The 20469-nt window shown below is 37.8% G+C and overlaps 1 protein-coding gene across 2 annotated transcripts in view; it reads right to left on the bottom strand.

Annotated features, from left to right (window-relative positions):
- Nucleotides 1-20469, bottom strand: part of DCLK2 (doublecortin like kinase 2) — a 94581-nt gene that overhangs the window by 35730 nt on the left and 38382 nt on the right. The window contains exons 3-6 of one of the 2 annotated variants that reach the window (XM_050895407.1): nt 10641-10743; nt 8087-8188; nt 6704-6754; nt 2428-2522 (exon numbers count right to left, since the gene is read on the bottom strand). In XM_050895407.1, the coding sequence (XP_050751364.1) occupies nt 2428-2522; nt 6704-6754; nt 8087-8188; nt 10641-10743 (351 nt within the window). The remainder of the gene's footprint in view (nt 1-2427; nt 2523-6703; nt 6755-8086; nt 8189-10640; nt 10744-20469) is intronic. The other variant, XM_050895408.1, reaches the window with a different exon arrangement.

Raw genomic sequence — 20469 nt, forward strand, 5'->3', positions numbered from 1 at the left:
TATCTTTTGCAAGTTTACTGCCTTGATGACTAGCATTATCCCTTAAGCTCTACATTGATCGTCAAACTTCAAAAAGCTTAGCCAGGTTCTAATCTATAGTAAAATATTTTATTTTGCTCTGGCTTTCCAAACAACACAGTTTTTAAAGTACAGTTATGTGCAGCTGCTCCGATGGTCTGCTCTTTACAGGAAATAGAAACATCAACCCTGATTTGTTCCCTTTTCCTGCTGCCCCAAGCTCATATGAAACCATTATTAAGTGTTGCTGCTTCATGCTCTACAAAAATAAACATATATGATTTCTACACAACAAATCAGCCAAAATATTGCATTTCCAAAGCCAGAAAACTCAGAAATATACCTTATTCTTTCACTGTCTGCCATGGTATTTATATCTACATTTTCATTCAGCTGCAGTCATGGCACCTTCTTTATACAAGTGCAGGAAGCCAGACTACTTGTCTGCGCAGCGATGCAGTATTAGCAACTAGGAATTATTTAACAATAGGGAAAAGCAGTAATCTCAAAATAATAAAATTGCTCCCTGCTTTCCCTCTGTTTTCCTCATCAGACTGGCCAAGATCAATCCTACAAAAATAACAATAGGTTTCTTAAAAGAATCTGGTTTTGCATAAAACCATGCCTCCTTGTTACTGGTTGTACGTTGATACTTCACCGAAACAGACGTGACTACTAGAACATAATCAAAAACCAAGGGTCACTGCACAGTGTACTTGATCCTTTTGGAATTTATCCTGAGATTCACCAGATAACTTTCCCTATCTTTAGTCTCAGGAGCACAGCTGGGATCCTCCTACTGAACAGATGCATCCTAATGGGATAAAACAAGAGGTACTCACTACTTCAGTAACACGCCAGGTCTGAGATGATTAATTTGTTTTTGCTGTTTTCTTTGGTCATATAGGGATGAATTATTTGCCATGAAAACCCATTAGTATCCAGCATCAATTAAATTCCAAAATGAAAAAGTACAACAGCCTATTTCAGTGAAATTGACAGCGAAGGGGAAAGAGGACGTGTCCGCTTTACTGAAAATTGCTTGTTACTATCAGAATTACCTCTTCTTAATGCAGCTTTAACCAGCTAAAAGCAGACAGGACAACGTGGGGAAAAAAACGAACCAAATTATCTAGTTTCTAAACTTGTAATTTCATCAAAGAAAGACAAAAGAGCATTTGTTAAATATAGTGCAGACCAGCTGAGAGCCTCAAGTCCAATGATTTTGGTGTCCTCTACTGTCATAGCAGAGCTGTCCAGACAAATTTTAAGACACAGAGTTCTAATTTTCAATGTCAACTATTACTGCTCTTGAAAATGCTTTATAGGGGAAAGGCCAATCTATGTAGCTTTGGACAAAGAGAAGCTATGGGATGGTACAGCTCAACAACATAAAGGCAAAGATCAACACTAAATTGCCTCAATGAACCAAACAACTAAAAATATATCAGAATTAAACAAATAAATCAAAATCTTTTCTCAGAATTGTCACAGAAGCCTGGCAGAAACCAGTGCCATACTCCTTGCAAAACAAAGATTTGGTAACAATTAGCATGTCAAACCCCAAATCTAAATACTATTCAAATCACGTCCTTTAGCCAGTCTCTTAATTGACAAAACAGTTTTCCACAGAATTATGCAGCCTCTTCACAACTGTTGTGTTCACCAATGGGAGCTATTACTTGATCAGAATAATCAGTGTGAACCATTCAGTGTGCTTCCAGAAAAGCTGCAACTGATGATTTCATAAGAAAATTCTCCTTGAAAGGACAGCTGCACAAATGCAGCAGTAAGATGCTCAACTGTACTCCAGACTGTTCCTTTTATTTTACAGAGCAAAAGGCACAGAGCAGCCTCTAAGAACTGTAAATGTTACCAATTTTTAAGCGGGAGAGGAAGAGAATTCTCTTGGTGCAACACAGAGAAAAATCTGCCAGACATCAGGCTGCTCCCAAAGGAACCCCTCACACGCTTTCAGGCAGGAAACCTCATTAAGGGGTGAAATTGTGTGCCACGGATGAAGAAGGGTGCTTCAGATGAAATTTTGGGCAACGCTACAAGACTATAAGGTATCAAAAAGAGGATACTACATTTATATAGGCTGAGGGAATAGAAATTACTTGGGGGGTTTCTGCAGTCCACGAAACAATGGAAAATTTGGAGGGCAAACTGGTATATTCAAGTACATTCATCATCCTCCGCCTTTCCTAAGCTGAGAGTTCCATCCTCCCAACCAAACACAAAATACAAAAATCTTACTTCAGATCTCTTATCCACTTCAACTCAAAAATCATACTAGCAAGGCTACCCTATAGAATTATAACTCTTTTTTTTTCTTCTTCAGCGTCACTCTAATACATCATTCAATGAATAATGGAATTTAGGGTTTTTGATGGTTCTTGCACCTACCTTGAGTCCACGAAAGCTGCCTGGGCTTGTCGGTGAAGAACTGGAGGACTTTGTAGATTTTGGGGTGGATAATTGACTGCTTGGGGTTCCATTAACTGGCCAAAGCAATAAAAGCAAACAAATGAAAGAAAAGATGAATAAAAGTCAAAAACCCTAACTTGCTTTTAAACATAACATACCTCTCTGACAAGTTATCACTCAAGTCTGCATACAAAGACCAAAATAGACTCCTCAGCATTTAGGAATAAATCATACGCTTGCATGCCACACAACTGCGCCCCAAAACTCATGTGGCTGGATATGGGATCAAGAATACACACAAATATTGCATTGTCATTCTAAGGACACAAGTTGTTTTGTTTGTTTTTTTCCCAAGAAAAACAAACAAACAAACAAACAAGAAGTATGAGCTATTTGGATGATAAAGAACTTAAGCAGTAGTTCAGAAAAATATTGATTTAGGGGAAAACAGCCCCAGCAAGGTAAAAGCTAGTAGGTTATTTCTGAACTTCCAAGGAGTTCAAGTGTCTGTGAAAACATACAATATCCTCCCCCTCTTGACTTCAAGAGTTCATGCATTTTAAGTCCAGTTTTCCAGAGAGGCCTGATAAAATATCTGTTATATCTATGGTGACTTGAATATAACTTAGGTCAATCCTTGTATTTTTCTGAAAAAAACAAACTGATGAATTTCATTATGCAGACAGAATAGCACACTGTTCATCATACACAAATACGATGCAACATTATATGATGTGACATTATTTCCTCTCTAGCTGAACCTCATCTTTCTTGGGAGAGGAAAATACTAGGCAGAAGTTTAAGAGCTAAAAAGGTTTAATAGCTGATTCATGGTGAAGAATTATTTTTTCAGAAAGAAAAAAGCAACCCTCGCAAATAGAAACTTAGCTTCAAAGTAAATAACAGTTACACCTGCACATATCCTTTATACATTCAGAGGTCTGTCATGGGTTATGCATCACTTCTTAACCAGCGCTACTGGATTTATTTTACAAGTGTCTATTAACCTAGTACCCTAACATCCTCCGAGTGCTGAAGATGCCTTCCCAGTACTATTTTTACAGCCTGGACAGTCCATCTGCCAGTAGGCCAGGCTGACTGCACTGTAACTTCCACAAATCCCTGTTTTTCACAAAAAACTCTTTCTCTTATGTGTGATGTTAAGACATAACTAATTAGCATTTAGCTACAGAATAAGTCTATCTTGAAGTCTGATAACTTGGATTTACATTTCCAGATCTGTTACAGGTCTAAGAGCTTAGTCTTTTCTACTAAAAGTATTCAGCATGTTTAGGATATTTTTGTCTTGACTTTAACAAGGGTTGCCTGTAAGAACAATAGGCAAATTATTTAAGTGGTTTTTTTAAGAAGCTAAAAGTATTTAGGAATATATGTCCCTCCTGCAGACTTCTTTTCATGACTGTTTTAGATAACCTTCTTGAAACCTGGCATATCCTTGTTCTATAAAGAATTTGCAAGTGTGATGATAAAAAGGGCTAGTGAATGCTATCTTACTGTTTTCCGCTTCTCAGGTACACAATTTGCTGTAGCCATTATAAAAAATACTGAGCTGTAAAGTTCAGGACCAAAAATGAGATACTTCAGTAGAATTTGCTTCCAAATGACCAACTATTACTACAGGAGGAAAAAATTTTGTTTATTCACAAATTCTTTTTATACAGCTCACAGAAAGGTCACTATTTCCTGAACATGACCATTGAGGCCTACACTATAACACATCCTTATCTGTCTCTAAGTCACTACCATCCTTTTAGGCATCGACAGACCCACTAAACTGTACCGGTGAAATTGGCTGGTTAACATAAACTTCTTCCCTCTCATAAGTGTCTAAGGAAGAACATCCCAGCTACACTGACAGTACTCTAGCTCTTTGCTAATATCTTAGGTATGCTTGGTGGACAAGGGAGGTGTTCTGAGCCAGGGGTCTGACTAGATGATGTCCAGAGGTCCCTTCCAGCTTTTGTCCTTCTATGATTCTACAACACATGGTATGTTCTGCTGAGGATCCTATTTAAAAGAGCTGTCTGTAGATAGAGCTTTGCCAATATCTTCTGAGATCCACTGCATGTGAGTTGGTATACAACTGCAACAACAGTAAAAGCTGGAATTGGCCCTGTGTATATGTAAAAAATTTGCATCTATAGGGAGTCAGCCAACTGCTTGTGCTGGTTTTGGCTGGAGTAGAGTTAATTTTCTTCATAGTAGCTAGTGTGGGGCTATGTCCTGGTTTTGGCTGGGATAGAGTTAATTTTCTTCTTAGTAGCTGGTACAGTGCTGGGTTTTGGATTTACTGTGAGAATAATGTTGATAACACACTGATGTTTTAGTTGTTGCTGAGCAGTGCTTATCCCAAGCCAAGGACTTTTCAGTTTCCCATGCTCTGCCAGCAAGCAGGTGTGCAAGAAGCCGGGAGGGAGCAGAGCCAGGGCAGCTGACCTGAACTAGCCAAAGGGATATTCCATACCATAGAATGTCATGCTCAGTATATAAACTGGGGGGAGTTGGCCGGGAGGGGTGGATCGCTGCTGGGGCATCAGTCAGTGAGCGGTGAGCAATTGCATTGTGCATCACTGTTTTTTTTCCCTTGAGTTTTATTTCTTTTTTTTCCTTTGTTCTGTTATATTCCTTTTCAGTACAATTATTATTATTATATTTTATTATTATTATTGTTAGTATTATATTTTACTTTAAACAGTCCCTATCTCAACCCATGAGTTTTACCTTTTTTTCCCCCGATTCTCCTCCCCATCCCACTGGGGCCAGGGGGAGGAGTGAGGGAGCAGCTGCGTGGGGCTTAGTTGCTGGCTGGGGTTAAACCTCGACAGGCTATGTTTTGGATTTGTGCTGGAAACAGTGTTGATAACACAGAGATGTTTTCGTTATTGCTGAGCAGTGCTTACACAGAGTCAAGGCCTTTTCTGCCTCTCACCCCACCCCACCAGCGAGGAGGCTGGGGGTGCACAAAAAGCTGGGAGGGGACACAGCCGGGACAGCTGACCCCAACTGACCAAAGGGATTTTCCATACCATATGATGTCATGCTTAGCAATAAAACTAGGGAGAAGGTTGGCAGGGGGGCCGCTGCTCAGGGACTGGCTGGGCATCGGCTGGTTGGTGGTGAGCAATTGTTTTCACTTGCATCACTTGTCTGTCTTGGGTTTTATTTCTCTCTGTTATTTTCCTTTTCATTACAATTTTTTATTATTATTGTTATATTTTTTTTCAATTATTAAACTGTTCTTATCTCAGCCCACGAGTTTTCTCACTTTTACCCTTCCATTTCTCTTCCCCCATCCCATGGGGGGCAGAAAGTGAGTGAGTAGCTATGTGCTTAGTTGCCGGCTGGGATTAAACCACAACACTGCTATTTCAGACAGCAGTACTATTGTTTTGGGGTTTTTTTTTAAACTCAAAAAACACACAAGCAATCTGTATTCATTTTTGGCACAAACTTGTCTGCTGCTATTGATTTGCTGATTAGTTCATGTATATGCAAAATTTACCCTTCTGATGTGTTTTGTAAGTTCTTTTGAGGTTTCTTTTGACATGTATAGCAGCCTGAATATACAGGGAAAAAAGAATTCTTCTCTGTCGTTCTTTAAGTAGTACATATTAGCCTACAATTCTTTAGCATATTGGAATATTGAAAACTGAAAAAACCTATGAATACCTTTTAAATTGTTAACTTCTAGTATGGTGCAAACTCTTAACTTATTTGCTAATCAAAATACATGTTACTTGTTTTAGAACTGAAGGTTCAGAGAGGTTTCTTGGTGTTTTAGAACTTAGGCTGAAATAACACAAAAACCCAAAGAAAGGTAAGAAACTGCAAATAAAATGAAAAACTGACACGTGTTTTTGCACTGCTTTTTTCAGCAACTCTCACCCCTGTCTTTTTGCGCTGGCTGAAATTTTCTATTATAATATGCTTTAGAATACACATACAAATGTATTGCTCCTCAGAATACTCCTCTACTTGTAGTCAAATTATACCTTTACAAATTTAACTTTGACACCATTAGCAGATGTCCAACAACTATAAAGCATCATTTATATTATTTCACTCAAACGATCTACTTCAACAAAAAACCAACACCCATTATGTCTCTGGTTCACCAAATGCAAAACCTGTGTTTCAAGCTTGAAAATATTCACAAATACAGCGAAAAGAATACAGGTAAATGGAGAGGGAGGAGACACACTAGTGATATACAGCCATAATAGTAATGGCTCACCTGGGGATTTTGCTGAAGAATAAGCACTGGAGTAGTGGCCACCCCTCTTTACTGTACTCATATATTTGACACAAAGGAAAAAGACATTAAGGAAAGAAGTTATTAAACAGCTCTGAACATGCATGAAAGGAAGAAGGGTAAATAAAGGTAAGTAAAGACTACATGAGAAAAAAATGGCAAGCAAATAGAAGGATAAATACCAGACACTTTAGATAAATTTTTCAAATTAACCTAACCAAAGGGGTGTCCAAGTAGAAATAAGTAAAGAAATGATAGCACTGATTTCTAAATACTTTGCATAAAATTCACTGTTGATAGATATCCCATGCTATCTCATTGGAGTTCACAGGATTGCATGACATGTAGATCAGTTGTGAAACTTGCCCTTCATGCTAGATTTTTCTTTGTTGTTACTGCGATCCTTCTTTGAAGCTTTTCAGTTAAATATTCAACCTTTATAAACAGATGATAAATATTCCACTTTGAAAGAACTCAAAGACATAAAATTACTTTAACCAGCACCAATTAAGCAAAACAAATATTGATATGGCGATGAGAATATGGAACATGTTGCAGTTTTGAATACATGCACAGGAGCTTACATGTATAGTTACACACAAAACAGAGCATCGTATATTTACATATTCAATGGTTTGATTTCAGGGCTACTTCTCCAGGTCTGAGGGAAAAAAAATTAACTTTTACTGTATTTAGAAATTAAATGCAGAGGTAAAAAAAGGAAAAAACCAAGTTTTTCCCTTCTATTTATTTGCATAAAAGACTCAATGGTTGGAACATATGGTGCTCAGCCAAACTGCTGGCAAACACATAATGTGAACCTTTCTTTGAAATTACAGGAAGCACAAGAAGAAGAAAAAAAAATTTCTCTGTTAATGGGCAATAACATTCCAGAACATCTCCTAAAATTACTTGAAACAGTAGAATCCTGTATTTCCGACAATATTTGGCTTATATAGGAGAAACCTTTCAAATTCAAAACACTTAAGGGTATACTCTAGTTCAATGAACGTGAATTTAACCACATAACCATCCTGTAGTTAATAGTCTTCAAGAAAATCAAGTGCCATGCTGAAAACACATCCCAAGTGTACAATTAGCACAAATTATTCCAATGTTCATAAACTGAAACTTTTGGTGCCTGTTAATTAAAAAACAGAAACCACATTTTTTTTCAGAATTCAAAAATAAATGCAAATTTTATTATAAATTAGTATTAAATCTATGAAACAAACTGAAAAAACATTTTTTCCCTCAGGAAACAAAGCATGGCACTTGTATTTCAGACAGAGTCAACAGTTTTTTCACCCCATTAAACAAATTCTAACTTTCATGTATTTTACTTTACTTTCCTAGAAGCCGTACCTGAGGCAGGTGATTTGCTTCGACGTGAAGGTCCTGGACTTTTGGACCCAGTATGTCTCATGCCAGATGATCGGGAATAAGAGGACTTCATAACACGGCATTCTACAAAGAGCAGAGAGAGTTTTGACAACAGTTCGATGTACAGGCTTCCTCCAAACACTACTGTTGCTGTTTATTATCCAGAAAAAGAACATCAGTATCTTCTAAACATGCTTGCCCAACTGAATGAAACAAATTTATAAGAGCTTCTCAGAACTTTAACCTACATACCATACAAACATATTTGAGCTACTCAAACACTGTATGTAACATTCTGCATGTAATATTCCTTCATGTCTTGAAGCTGGATTATTACCATAATTCAAGTTTGTACCTACGCACAGCTGAAAGAGTAAAGGAGTCAGCTGATGCCAAAGCTGTTCTGATAATTCAGGAAATCCTGCACGCTGTAATGGCAGCTTCATATAGGGCAACTGCACAGCAAGCCCCATTTACCTTCTTTTGCAAGAAACTGATGTTGTGACCAATTTTTAAAGAGGTGAAAAACGTCTATTGTTTCCAAAAGGCTGAGACAACAGATTGCTGCCATTTAGCATCAGCTATATATCATTAAATAAAGGACAACCTAAATGGGAAAGGAATCAATAGGCATACATGCATTGACATTTTGGAAACATTTTAATTCCTACAGTTAGCATCCACTGCAAATCACTCCCAATAGAATCATATAAATTTCCCTCCTAATTTTGTCCCTGTTATTCATCACTATGATGTCAATGCCATCACTATGATGCCACGTCACCATCAAAAATAGTAAGTAGAGCTGCATGCCCTGCCAGTCAAGTCATATTCCACTCTGTACCTAACCTCCTTTTCTCCATTAAGACCTCCAGAGTTATTAGAGGAAGCAGGGACCACCAAAGCTGGAGACAAAGGAAGAAAAACCCCTCCATCACTGGGTTCTCAGAAAGGAAACGAGCCCAATTACTGTGTAAATGGTGTAATGCAAAAAGCAAACTTACGGCCTTAAAATCTGCAAGGGAAATTATGATTTTGCCCAGACTGAGATTTGCAGTGTGAGTTAATACAACCATGCTCTTCCATTCCTGCATAAGAATAAAATCATATCTTTGCTAGTGTAAAACTATGTTAAAAAAATACCCTTCTTGTCACCTCCACACTAGCTGAATCAACATAATCAGGCAATTCTGGAAAAGTAGCATGCTGGCAAAAACAACAGAATGGGAGCCAGCTGAATCCTCCATCCATTCAAATGTATGGACCAGTGGTTAGATATATACCTATACTTCTTGATGTAACTGAAGATTTTGTATCGAAATTATGGCGTTTGTAAAAATCAGAAAAACAGCAGGTGCTTTTGCTTTCAGTTACCTGAGAGCAAGGCAAAAAAACCCCCCTCTTATTCACAACCTGAAGCTCTCCTCAAATAATCTGATGATTCTTGCCAGGGCAAGTTTTCTTTACCACAGATTAATTTTTTCATAAAAGAAAATCACAGGGTGATTCTACAGGTGAACCAATATAGACAGAAAAAACATGTCTGGTAGGGTCTGTAGTGATAGGACAAGGGGTAATGGTTTTAAATTAAAAAAGGGTAGATTCAGACTAGGTATAAGGAAGAAATTTTTTATTATGAGGGTGGTGAAACACTGGAACAGGTTGCCCAGAGAGGTTGTAGATGCCCTATCCCGGGAAACAATTCAAGGTCAGGTTGGACGGGGCTCTGAGCAACCTGATCTAGTTGAAGATGTCCCTGCTTATTGCAGGAGGGTTGGAGTAGATGACCTTTAAAGGTCCCTTCCAACCCAAACCATTCTATGATTCTATGAACATGGAGAAAAAACCAACATATATATGATTTGATACTCCAAGCGAATTCTAAAACTCCCTGGTAGAGGAGAGAGCTTTTTCCTTGAACTTACATTACAAATTTTCTCTTACTGAAAAACAACTTTCGTAAATCAAGTTAAATTCATGATCTATCAATGGCAGACAGCATGGGCACAAAGTCCCAGTTTGTCTTACCTCCTTCCCCACCCAACACCCCCTATAACCTCACAATATAAACAGGCTCAACACGTGGTCTACAGCAGACAAGACTGGAATGTATGAATTGTCTAGCAGGACAATTCAAGACCTGAAATGAGCATGGTGACATATGTGATTTTTCAAAAATCTCATGAAGACAGCAATATGGAAATCATCTTATAGTCACAGATGTCAAAAGTGAACATTTTTAACAGATTTTAGATCCATTAGATCCATGACTGAACCTTTTAAAATTCATTGCTGTTTTCCATGTAACTTTAGGGACAGGGTCTGTTTTCCAAGAAAATAGATCAGGTTTGTCAGTGCATTTTAACAGACTTACAGAATCCAGATGACGGTTTGGAAAAACTTCCTAATTCATAGGAAAATATATTCCCATGTATATTTTCCTAAATCACACAATTCTTGAGGATTGAACAGGGAGGGGGGGCAGAATTCTCAATGAAGTTGACTATTTCAGTGGGTTTAGGATGTACAGTCTTACCACTGTGATCCAACACGAAGTCATCCTGAGCATACCGGTATTTCTCAGGCCCACATGCAATGAAGACGTCATCATCTCCAAAGAAGTCCTGCAAGCATGTCACCTTGACAGCAAAATATACAAAGCAAAATAAACAAATGCAATACTTTCAAATACTAGATCTTCAGTTAGCTAGCAACAATTAGTAAGTTTGTGTTTTCCTTTTCACAGTGATATCATAATGTTCTTTTATAATGACAGAAACACTCCAGTTCTCAAGTACTTCAGTTCTCCCAGCAGTGCAGGAAACCTCAGGTTCAAGAATGTAAAATATGACTGCCTCTCACCTCCAAAACACCTTCTCTTACATTTAACACCTGTATTTTTGCCTATAACTACACATGCATGCTGATGACTTTGACAAGACCAGCTATAAACACTACTCAAATATCAAAGCTTCTTATATTCTTACATTAATTGCTGTGGGAAAATCTGTTGAGTTAAAATGATTGCATCTACAAATTTATTTTTTCATACCCTGAGGCATTTAATTTCCATGTTTTAATGTCCTGTTAAAAAAAATGAATTCCTCCTTTTATTAAAAGGTATTCCATAATAAAGAAAAAAGCAATATAGAGTCCCTTCCATGCCCTTTGCAGCTCTGTCTGTTCTTAATTCTCCCCGTAATAATGTTACAATGTATTTCGAGAAGGATGGGGATATCAGAAAGAAAAATGTTTCAGACATTCTTTAAAAACACAAAACGAAAGACCTTGGAAAAAACCTCACTCTTCAAAAGTCAATAAAAGTCAGCCTGTAGTGGAGCAAGTGTCTGCTTTAAAAACAATTAAAACCAAAAATGCCACAGCAAGAAATCCCACCAAACTCATTCTAACTCCCTTGTAAGAAAAAAAAAAAGTGTTTGCAGGTAGCAAGCTATTTTTTAAAATGTAAACGGATTAAAATTTTACTGTATAATTGTTTCCCTGTTCTTTTTAACACACCCAAATGAGATCTGGGAATAAAAGGCTATGTAGAAGCTAAGAAAGTTAGAACCATTTGGTAAAACCATGTAATTAAAGAGGTAAAACAAAAAACTGCTTTTAGGGAAACTAGCTTTTTTCCTTCCCAGATACCTGTCAACACCATTTGCATATTTTACCCACTGTGATAATAGTAAACATTGGCAGAACTACAGGAAGGGCTCTCTACTGCCTGCAGTATTCTGAGAAACACTCAGAATATCAATGACCCTCAGCTCTCTGCAAGAACACCCACACAGGGCATTCACCAGCAGCGCAGTTGTCATGGCAGCTAACCCAGGAATAACAGCCAGCGCCCTTACAGCAAGATCCTCACTACAGTGCCACATGCAGTATCCAGCATTTGTGTCACTGTGTTATGCAGCCAAAAGCCAAAGGACTCCAGCCATCACCAAAATCCTTTTATTGTTACCTTACCGTTGCAATGACAATCTGCTCTCATTGACGAGAGACATTTTCAGCTGTACTTGAAACCGCTGCTTCTAGTTAACCGAAGAGGCAGTAATAACTGGATTCAAAAGGCCGTGCAAATTTAAGAGAAGTTTTGCTAAAACGGGTTTTATTCCTCTGTGCTTAATAACTCTCTCTACTAATAAGAGGACTCATTATCGTTTCCACAGGAAAAGCTGTGAGAAAGCTTTCAGGACACTTATGCCAGTAGCACTGCTGGACACGGGCAGAGATGTTCTGTGAGGCACAAGTTCACACCCAAAGCCCCCAAAACTGGGTCCCATTTCCGCAAGCTCTGCCTACCCATCACTGCTCTACTCATGCCCGCAATGCCCTTGCAGTGCTGTTTTGAGCAGGTTAGAGTTAAATGCTGTGGTTTAGCAGAGCCTAAAATGAATCTTTCTGTTCTGATTCAAAGCCTCCCCCTCACCCCTTAACCCATCCAGTCTAACATCTGAGCTGAGAGTAAGAGAGGAGAGAACGACAGGTCTTATGTCAGAAGCTGGGAAATACACAGGGATATAACTGCATGCAGCATCATCCTTTTGCGGTCTGCAGAGCAATTCTACAAAGGAAGGGTCAGATCTGTGCACAAAAGATGGCAGGAGTACCCTTAGAAATGCACCTTAAAATCTTTTGTAAATGGCTATTGGGGAGGGGAATAAAGAACTTTAAGAAAGGTATAAATTTCCATAGATGCTTTCCCACATGTTCATATATGCACAGTTTCCCCAGGCAAGAATACACAGGAGTAATCATGAGTACCAGGGATCAGATAAACTGCTGGAGGTGGAGCAACCGCACCTCCATCTTGGAGCTCAGGCTAATGCCAGCCTCTCAGTCTGCTCACACGCTGTGTACCTGACCGCTGTGACTTCCACCTGTCAGTCACAGACCAAGACAGACTTTAGCTTACTGTAAAAGATAGTAAACTACACTTATACCTGAAAGCCAGATAAATGCAAGTATGAGAAAGATTTACATAGATGCTTGCTATATTCCAGCAGTGAATACTGGAAGTCCTCCTTCTCCCTACAAATAGTCCAGACTGGCTACACATAAAATATACAAGAAGAAAAAAACATATTGAAAAACTGTATCCAACAAAGAATAAAGATCTGCTAGAACTTACCAATCCCAAATAACCACACATTATGGGGTGAGGGAAGTATTTTTAAAACCAAGTTCATGGAAATCTTCTGTTTTCCTAAAAGTACAATCTAATGGTTATTTTTCTAGGGCTTTATCGTAATACAGTCAACAAAGCAGCTCCCAAGGTGCAAACATGCTAAAATAAACAGTCTTTGTTTCCTACAGAATTAAAATTAATGTATATGCTGCAATGAATGATAACAGTTTTTTGCCCACTTAGTGTGAAAAAAACTATTAAGGGAAAGCTGAAATAACTAAATGGTTTGCATGGGATTTTTAATGCTGCAGGTCCACTGTGGTCTAACTTGCAAATCACACAATACCATTCCAAAGAATATCTATACTTAGAGCATACAGCAACTTTTTATAGCTTTAAGCGGGATTCAATTAGTTTAGAAATTTAAAGACAAAAAAAATTCTGAACGGTTATTGATTTTTTTTTTTTTAGAGTTTCATTAGCAGTAGAACTTGTGCATATGAAAAGGCATGTCAGTCATTCCAGTAAGTTAGGGATCAAAATTTGGTTTGTCAAACTAGTGTACGACAAATGCTGCTTCTCTTTCCACTAAGCGTCTATACTCTGTCTTACCCATTCTTTGTTTTGCTGCACTTGGTGTTAAAGGAACTGTTCAGTCCCTCAAAATATTTCCTAAAATGCCTTTCAAAGGAAGATGGTATTAGCAAAGCTGCATATAAGCGTACCATAGCAAAAATAGCCAAACATGTAGTCATTCATTCAAGTAACAACTCTCTTGCTAGTCCTGATGCTGTGAGCTTCTATGCATGAAGTTGAAAATGTGAAAAACTTAGAACACCTTGAAGAGGTTTATCATTATAGCCAACACTACAAAGGCTTACACCAAAGGAATTTCACGTTTCCTTGAATTCTCCCCTCCCCCCCCCGCCTCCGCCCCAAAAAGCGAAATATATTTTGAAAAACTGCTTTAGGAACATTTTAGAAAAAATGTTATTTTGTTAACTCCGGATGTTTCAATTAACATGTTTAAAATGTGTTAAATCCTATTTATTTCTAAACACAACACGCTTTCCTAGCCAAACATTGCCCATGTTCTGCTGGTAACTCCACTGCCTTCCCTTTATTTAGAACAAAAAGTGACTTATTGGTGCTCCTCTGACAACTCAAGACTGCTATCAGGTTGTCTTGTTGCACTGCTTTTGTTCAAAATATATCACTATACACAGCAGAGTAGCGCATATTTGGATAGGAGTGGATTGGACTTGTACTCAGTCCTTTAAAAATACTTCTAATGGCTTAGAATTACAAGCAGGAATACAAGGGAATAGAGAAAAGCAAAAATGTTGTGCAAGTAGTCTCAGAATAAATATAACTGGAAGACAACATTACATTTTCTTTTTTAGTAGGGTGACCCACAGCATTATTGCATGTCTGTTTCAACAGAATCCATTCACTTGCATTCTCACCATAGCTTTCTGAGACGATGTGCAAATGACTCTGGGCATGACTGCTTCCCGATGGGCTCAAAAAGGCTGTGCTCACTGTCAGACCAAAGATCAGAGGACAACGTAATTCACGCGGCAGCACCAGGAGAATTAAATTGTAACTGGCTTCAATTGCAAGAAACCCAAACAAGTATGTAAAATGCTCAATGATCCAGTGCTTCAAAACTTGAATTGCTTGTTACAAAAAAAGCAGTCTTTTCTCATAAAATTTCCCCCCTCCCAATTGAGGAAATCTTGGGACACTGAATGGATGAAGTTTTTTGAAAAACACAAAGACGTTTCTAACAGAGAAATGTAGTTAGTACATAATTTAGTACATATTACTAAATATGCATTGTGTTACAGAAGTGGCATGACTAACAGTAGTTTGCAAGACCATTAATGGTAAAAGCACTTCAAAATCACACAGCTGAAAGCACAAAAATGTGGTTTACAAGCAGAACAAAAATGAAGCACAAACTCACAGGAATGGGCAAAAATGCAAGCCAAAATGTGAACATGGGGTGTTGAAAGGGAAAGGAGAGAAACACATCTATTTGAAAAATCAATTTCCTGATCTCCTGCTGTCTGCTGGTGCAGTGTTTTAATGTCACATACACCCATCATATTTACCTTTTAAAATAGGTTTATATTTCTGACAAATATTTGTAACCAAAGAAGTTTCCTCTTTCCAAAGAAATACTTCTTCAGTCAGATCAAGCTACTGGACTAGAATATATAAATTGTGATCCATAGAGAAATCCCTTTCCCATTACCATCACACAGGCCTAGAAAAGTAATTTACGCCAACCCCTACTCCCACCTCTGAATCTAACAAGCAGAAGATACATTCCCACCAGAAGAAACATGAATAATGATTGAACTTTTATAGACAGAATTCAACAAGTGTTTAATAATTGTCCTTTATGATGAAATTACAATTAAAAAAAATTGAATTATATAAATAAACCTTTATCCACAAGATAGTTGTCCTCCAACCTCCAGAGGAAAAAAAAAAACTAAAAAAAAATTTGAGAGACTGACACCATGGAGGTTTTATAAACACCTGAAAAATTACTAAAGAATTCAATTCCTCTCAAATCTTTAGCACCAAAGAGAATTCTGTAACCATGTATCAACACCCTCCAGCCAGGAGCTCACTGGATAAATTGTATTTATTCCAGCTCTACAAATATGCTTCATTCTAAATGTAGAAGGAAGAGCTGTAAAGACAAATACTTTGGCTCAATTTAGTCTGGCTGATTCAATTTAAGTAAGCAGCAACAGGACTGTACAGCTTAAGTCTGAAGAGCCACACCCTGTGTCTGGGGAAAGCTTCTCTGGATGACAAATTCTCTACATCAGCTGAAAAGGGAACTAAAACATCAAAAGTGGAAAAGATATGCAAGATTATTTGTATTTATTTTAACAATGAAAGAAATATTTATATCTACTGACTTTAAGGAAACAGGATATGGTGTAAATATTTTAAAAAGGAAGCACATAACATACAAGGCAAAAGGAAAACTAGGAAAACTGGCATGCATAGTAACAGCTGGATTTGTGTATGTGTTTTCAGCTCAGCAGTAGTGACAGGCATTTAAGGCTGAAATTCTTAAAGAAACGCAGTGGTTTTTTTCCCATGAATTGCTGAAAAAAAATGCGAATAATTTGTGAAATGTCAGCATGACAAATCTAGATACAACCTCCCTGCTACCGCCTTCAGTGTGAGGGGTCTCCACATTTCTGCTGGGAAATGCTACTCCTCTTTGACTGAGGCAGATTACAGCTATGCTGTCCTGACGGTTTTGCCCTTTGCCCCTTGCACCAATCTTTATTTCTGAGTAAGTCAAAGTCAAATATTTGTCTACTTTGCCAGTCAGGTCATATTTGTAATCATCATTTTTGTTTCCCCTTTTTAAATAAAGTTAGCGCTGCCACTTCCTCTTCACTGCCATACAGTCTCATTAAAATTCTTGCAGTGTTTTTGAAGCTGTCAGGCTTACAGTTCAAGGGTTTATGCATGCCCTAAAGTGCAAAATGCAAGGAAAGCACTCCTGCAGAAACAGGTCAGCTGTCTGTGTTCTATTTCAGTTCCATCACCAACAGGGGCAGACTTAACTTTCAAGAGGAAGAGTTTCCTCTGGGCAGCCTCAGGAACTCAAAAAGGAAGGTGAAAAGGGCATTCCCGCCCTTTCCTACTGAGCACTCTGATTTTAACACAGATTTTCTTACCTGGAACTTCCCCTTGGTCTCTGCACTTTCACAGAAAAACCTGACCAAGGGAAAGGGGGTGTATGTGTTTAACCAATATTCTTAACTACTTACTAAGCCATCAATAGCCTTGTGACTGAAACCAAGATTGGCACAAAAGAGGTTCTTAAGCTAGCTCAAATAGCTAGCTTAAGGCAGCTATTTGCCTGGTTATACTGAGTCACATTTCCTGACATGTCTTCAATAAACAGCAAGAGAATAGCCAGATGGGTAGCCAGAATATACCCAGGAAGTAGAAATACAGAGAAAAGCCAAACCAATGAGCCCCTGACATGCCCTTTAAAAAAAATACTGTAATTGCCAGTATTCTTTTCTTAATTAACAACCTATTTATTTGGTAGAAATGACGAAGTGTCAAAGGCAACTACAATAAGTGATATGGAAGCAGGCAAAAAAGCAATTGTTCAAGAGCCATGCAAGTATGGAAGCTCACATTGTACACAAGAACAGCAACAAAAACCACTGCTCTATCAGATACGTAGTAAACCTGGAAAATCAGGTCAAGTGGTAAGATTCCTACTGGTATAGAGAAGAAGCACTTGACACTTGCAAAAACTTCTGTTCCTCATCAGCTTATGTTCTCTGTGACAGCTCTACTACAGAATCCCTCTGGGAATACCCAAATAAAACAAAATCACACAACACCAAAAGAAGTGTAAGCAAGCTACTAACCTCTGATGCTACGCTTGAAATAGCTCAAACGCTACTAAGACTGTGCACGCCTGCCCAAAATAGCTATATGGTAGGCTGGGGAGCCCTAAAGCTTGAGAACATACAACCACGAGCTTGACAGACTCTAGACACCTTTCCTACTGGCTGTAGCTATGAGGACTATGCAATGCATCATAGTAACTTCCCAACAGCCAACTTCCATAAGGTCATTAGGAGACTAGGACAAAAAAAAAATCTCCTGTGTTCTCTAAAAATAATTGGAATTAGGTCAAATACCTCTTAATTTCTGAGGCTTAAATGCACAATTATTTTGTCTTCAACTAAAATATGAAATACAGTAACAGAGATCAGACCATGCAGAAAGAATTCAAAAGTACAGACTGTGTTACAAAATTAAAAAAATCATTACCTGATCTTCTGTTATATGACTGTGTGTCTTGACTGGCAAATTTACTTCAGATTTTAAAGACTGTGATTTTCGTTTATATTAATCTCCTATATTTCTTGACAAAATAAAGAAACTTTTTAAAAGTGGGGTTTGTTTGTTTGTTTGTTTGCAATTTACTCAGAGGCTCCAAGACCTTTCTAACAGTCTCAGTTAACTATCTGTTTGTGAAAACATGTGATGGTCCTTTTTCTCTATAGCTAATTCAAGTAGTTCACCTGTATTTTTGTCTCACTCTACAAAGTCACTTTTTAACCCAGGCAGTTGGTTAACTTCAGGCTTGAGAGCAGTTCCGCTGCAGTCAATGGAATTATTCAAATTCATGAAGCTATCATAGCACAATCATAGCTTGTGAAAGGTCTGAGGGCCTCCCCAGCTCTGCTGGACACTGCAATAAAACTATATAATAAATCTGATTTCTAGGTCAGAACTCCCACAAGACATTGTCTGATTTACCATTTGAGGTTTGGCATCTGGCACCCTTTTGTCTTTTCCTTCAAGTTTATTAAATTCAGTAAACAGTGAGAGAAAAACTAAGTTTTCTGTTTTTAAAAATTTTTAAATGTTGAATTTGCCTGCCTTGGATAAAGGCAGCTTGTTAACCTAGTTAGGAAAACAGAAAAAAGAAAAAAAAAAAGAATACTGAAACAGAGACTGTAATGAGAATAATTCTTCTAGGCCAGCTTCCCAAATGACTATTTAATCAATGGCTGAATCACATTAATACAGTCATCATTAGAAAATGAACCTCCTTTCACTGATACTCCGTGATGAGAAACAGCAGTGAAAAAGGAGGAGACAAACCCTTCTGTCCCACAGGGAATCTAAAGAGTAAGAAAGAAAACAGAAATGTTAAATCTTTGCCTGCTCCCTTGTAAACAGAAAAAGCCTGGCAGTAAGCCCAGGAAACGCCTAATACAGTATGACAATGCAGAAAGACTGCATAAACAGACTGGTCAGGTCATCACAACTCATACAGCCATACAACTATTGGGAATAGATGACAGAATAGAGCACATATCACATTTTAGTTTTATTTCAATTTTAAACAGATTTTTGCACATATTTTTTAACATCTCGAAGTTTAATTCAGAAAATGAACACATGTGGAAATGGAAGATTGCATTTGAGTGTGATTCAAATAGATCATCCTCCCTGCAATGGAAATGACAGTAAGAAAAATAAGCTGTAGATGTATGCACAAGTTAAAGTGAGTTCCTACACGTATCTACTTCTTAAAGCCTTCCAGTACTGTAGGACTTTCTGGCAAGGTCCATTCGCCAGTTTTTCCAGAGGGCAAAACTGATCTCTTTCTGCAAAATCATATTTCAAGTATTGCACTGATTATGTGCAGCTATTTAGATATCGGATAATTACAGTTGAAAAGGACTAAAATGCTGGAAATTTTGAATCATTTTTAATCACACTGTACAACTCATCTATCCCTGTAACACAAAACACCCCAGAACAACCCTTCCCGCAGCATTATCCACTACTTCAACAAGAGTGAATCATTTCAGTATATTAAACAGTGAAATTTAACGTCATGCTTCTCAATTTCAAGAGTTACACAAAGAAACAACAGCCTTACTAAACAAGGAATAAGTGGAAACTGGAAACAGACAATTAACCAATGTAGCTCATGATATGACCATAATCCAGTTTGTCTGAAGAGAAAAAAAAACAACAGTATTTTCAGTTACAAGACAAGGATTATATCTTTGCCCATAGATGCATTAATCACAGCAGAGTCTTTCCTTAAGTGGCATAACTGGGAAGCCTAATACAGAACCAAAAATAGCACCTGACTTCACACAGCTAACCTTCCATCTTACCACTGAGTAGCTAGTCTAAAAATAAAAGCTACTTGTATTATGAAAGAACATTAAAAGAAAAAGTGTACATATAAGGACAGATAGCTGGCTTGTCCAATTCAGTAAAATCTTATGGATTTAATGACACCCTGTTCCACAACACAAATGCAGTTAAAATATAAGTTATACCTTTTTTTTTCCATAAAATTACCCCTTTTGCACTATTATAGAAATCAGCGCCCTTAGGTAATCACCCTAACTTGAAAAACATGGCATTCACATACTATGGAGAACTTAAAAGAATGAAATCATATGGCCAAATATTCAATGTACTTTCATTTCTCTGATTCTTTAGATCAGAAGAGTTGCTGTGGCATGCAACGATAATCTACTGCAATCCAAGGTTTCCACTGTTCATGGGCAGACACTATTTCCTGGAGAGGTTACAGAAGCAGCAGTTCTTTAAATGAGAACTATTTTTCCATAGACAAATAAGAAATTCAAACTCAGTGTTTGTGGCCAGTGCAGAAAGAACAGAA

This window comes from Gymnogyps californianus, chromosome 4 (assembly GCF_018139145.2).
Source record: "Gymnogyps californianus isolate 813 chromosome 4, ASM1813914v2, whole genome shotgun sequence".
In the NCBI taxonomy this organism is placed as follows: Eukaryota; Metazoa; Chordata; class Aves; order Accipitriformes; family Cathartidae; genus Gymnogyps; species Gymnogyps californianus.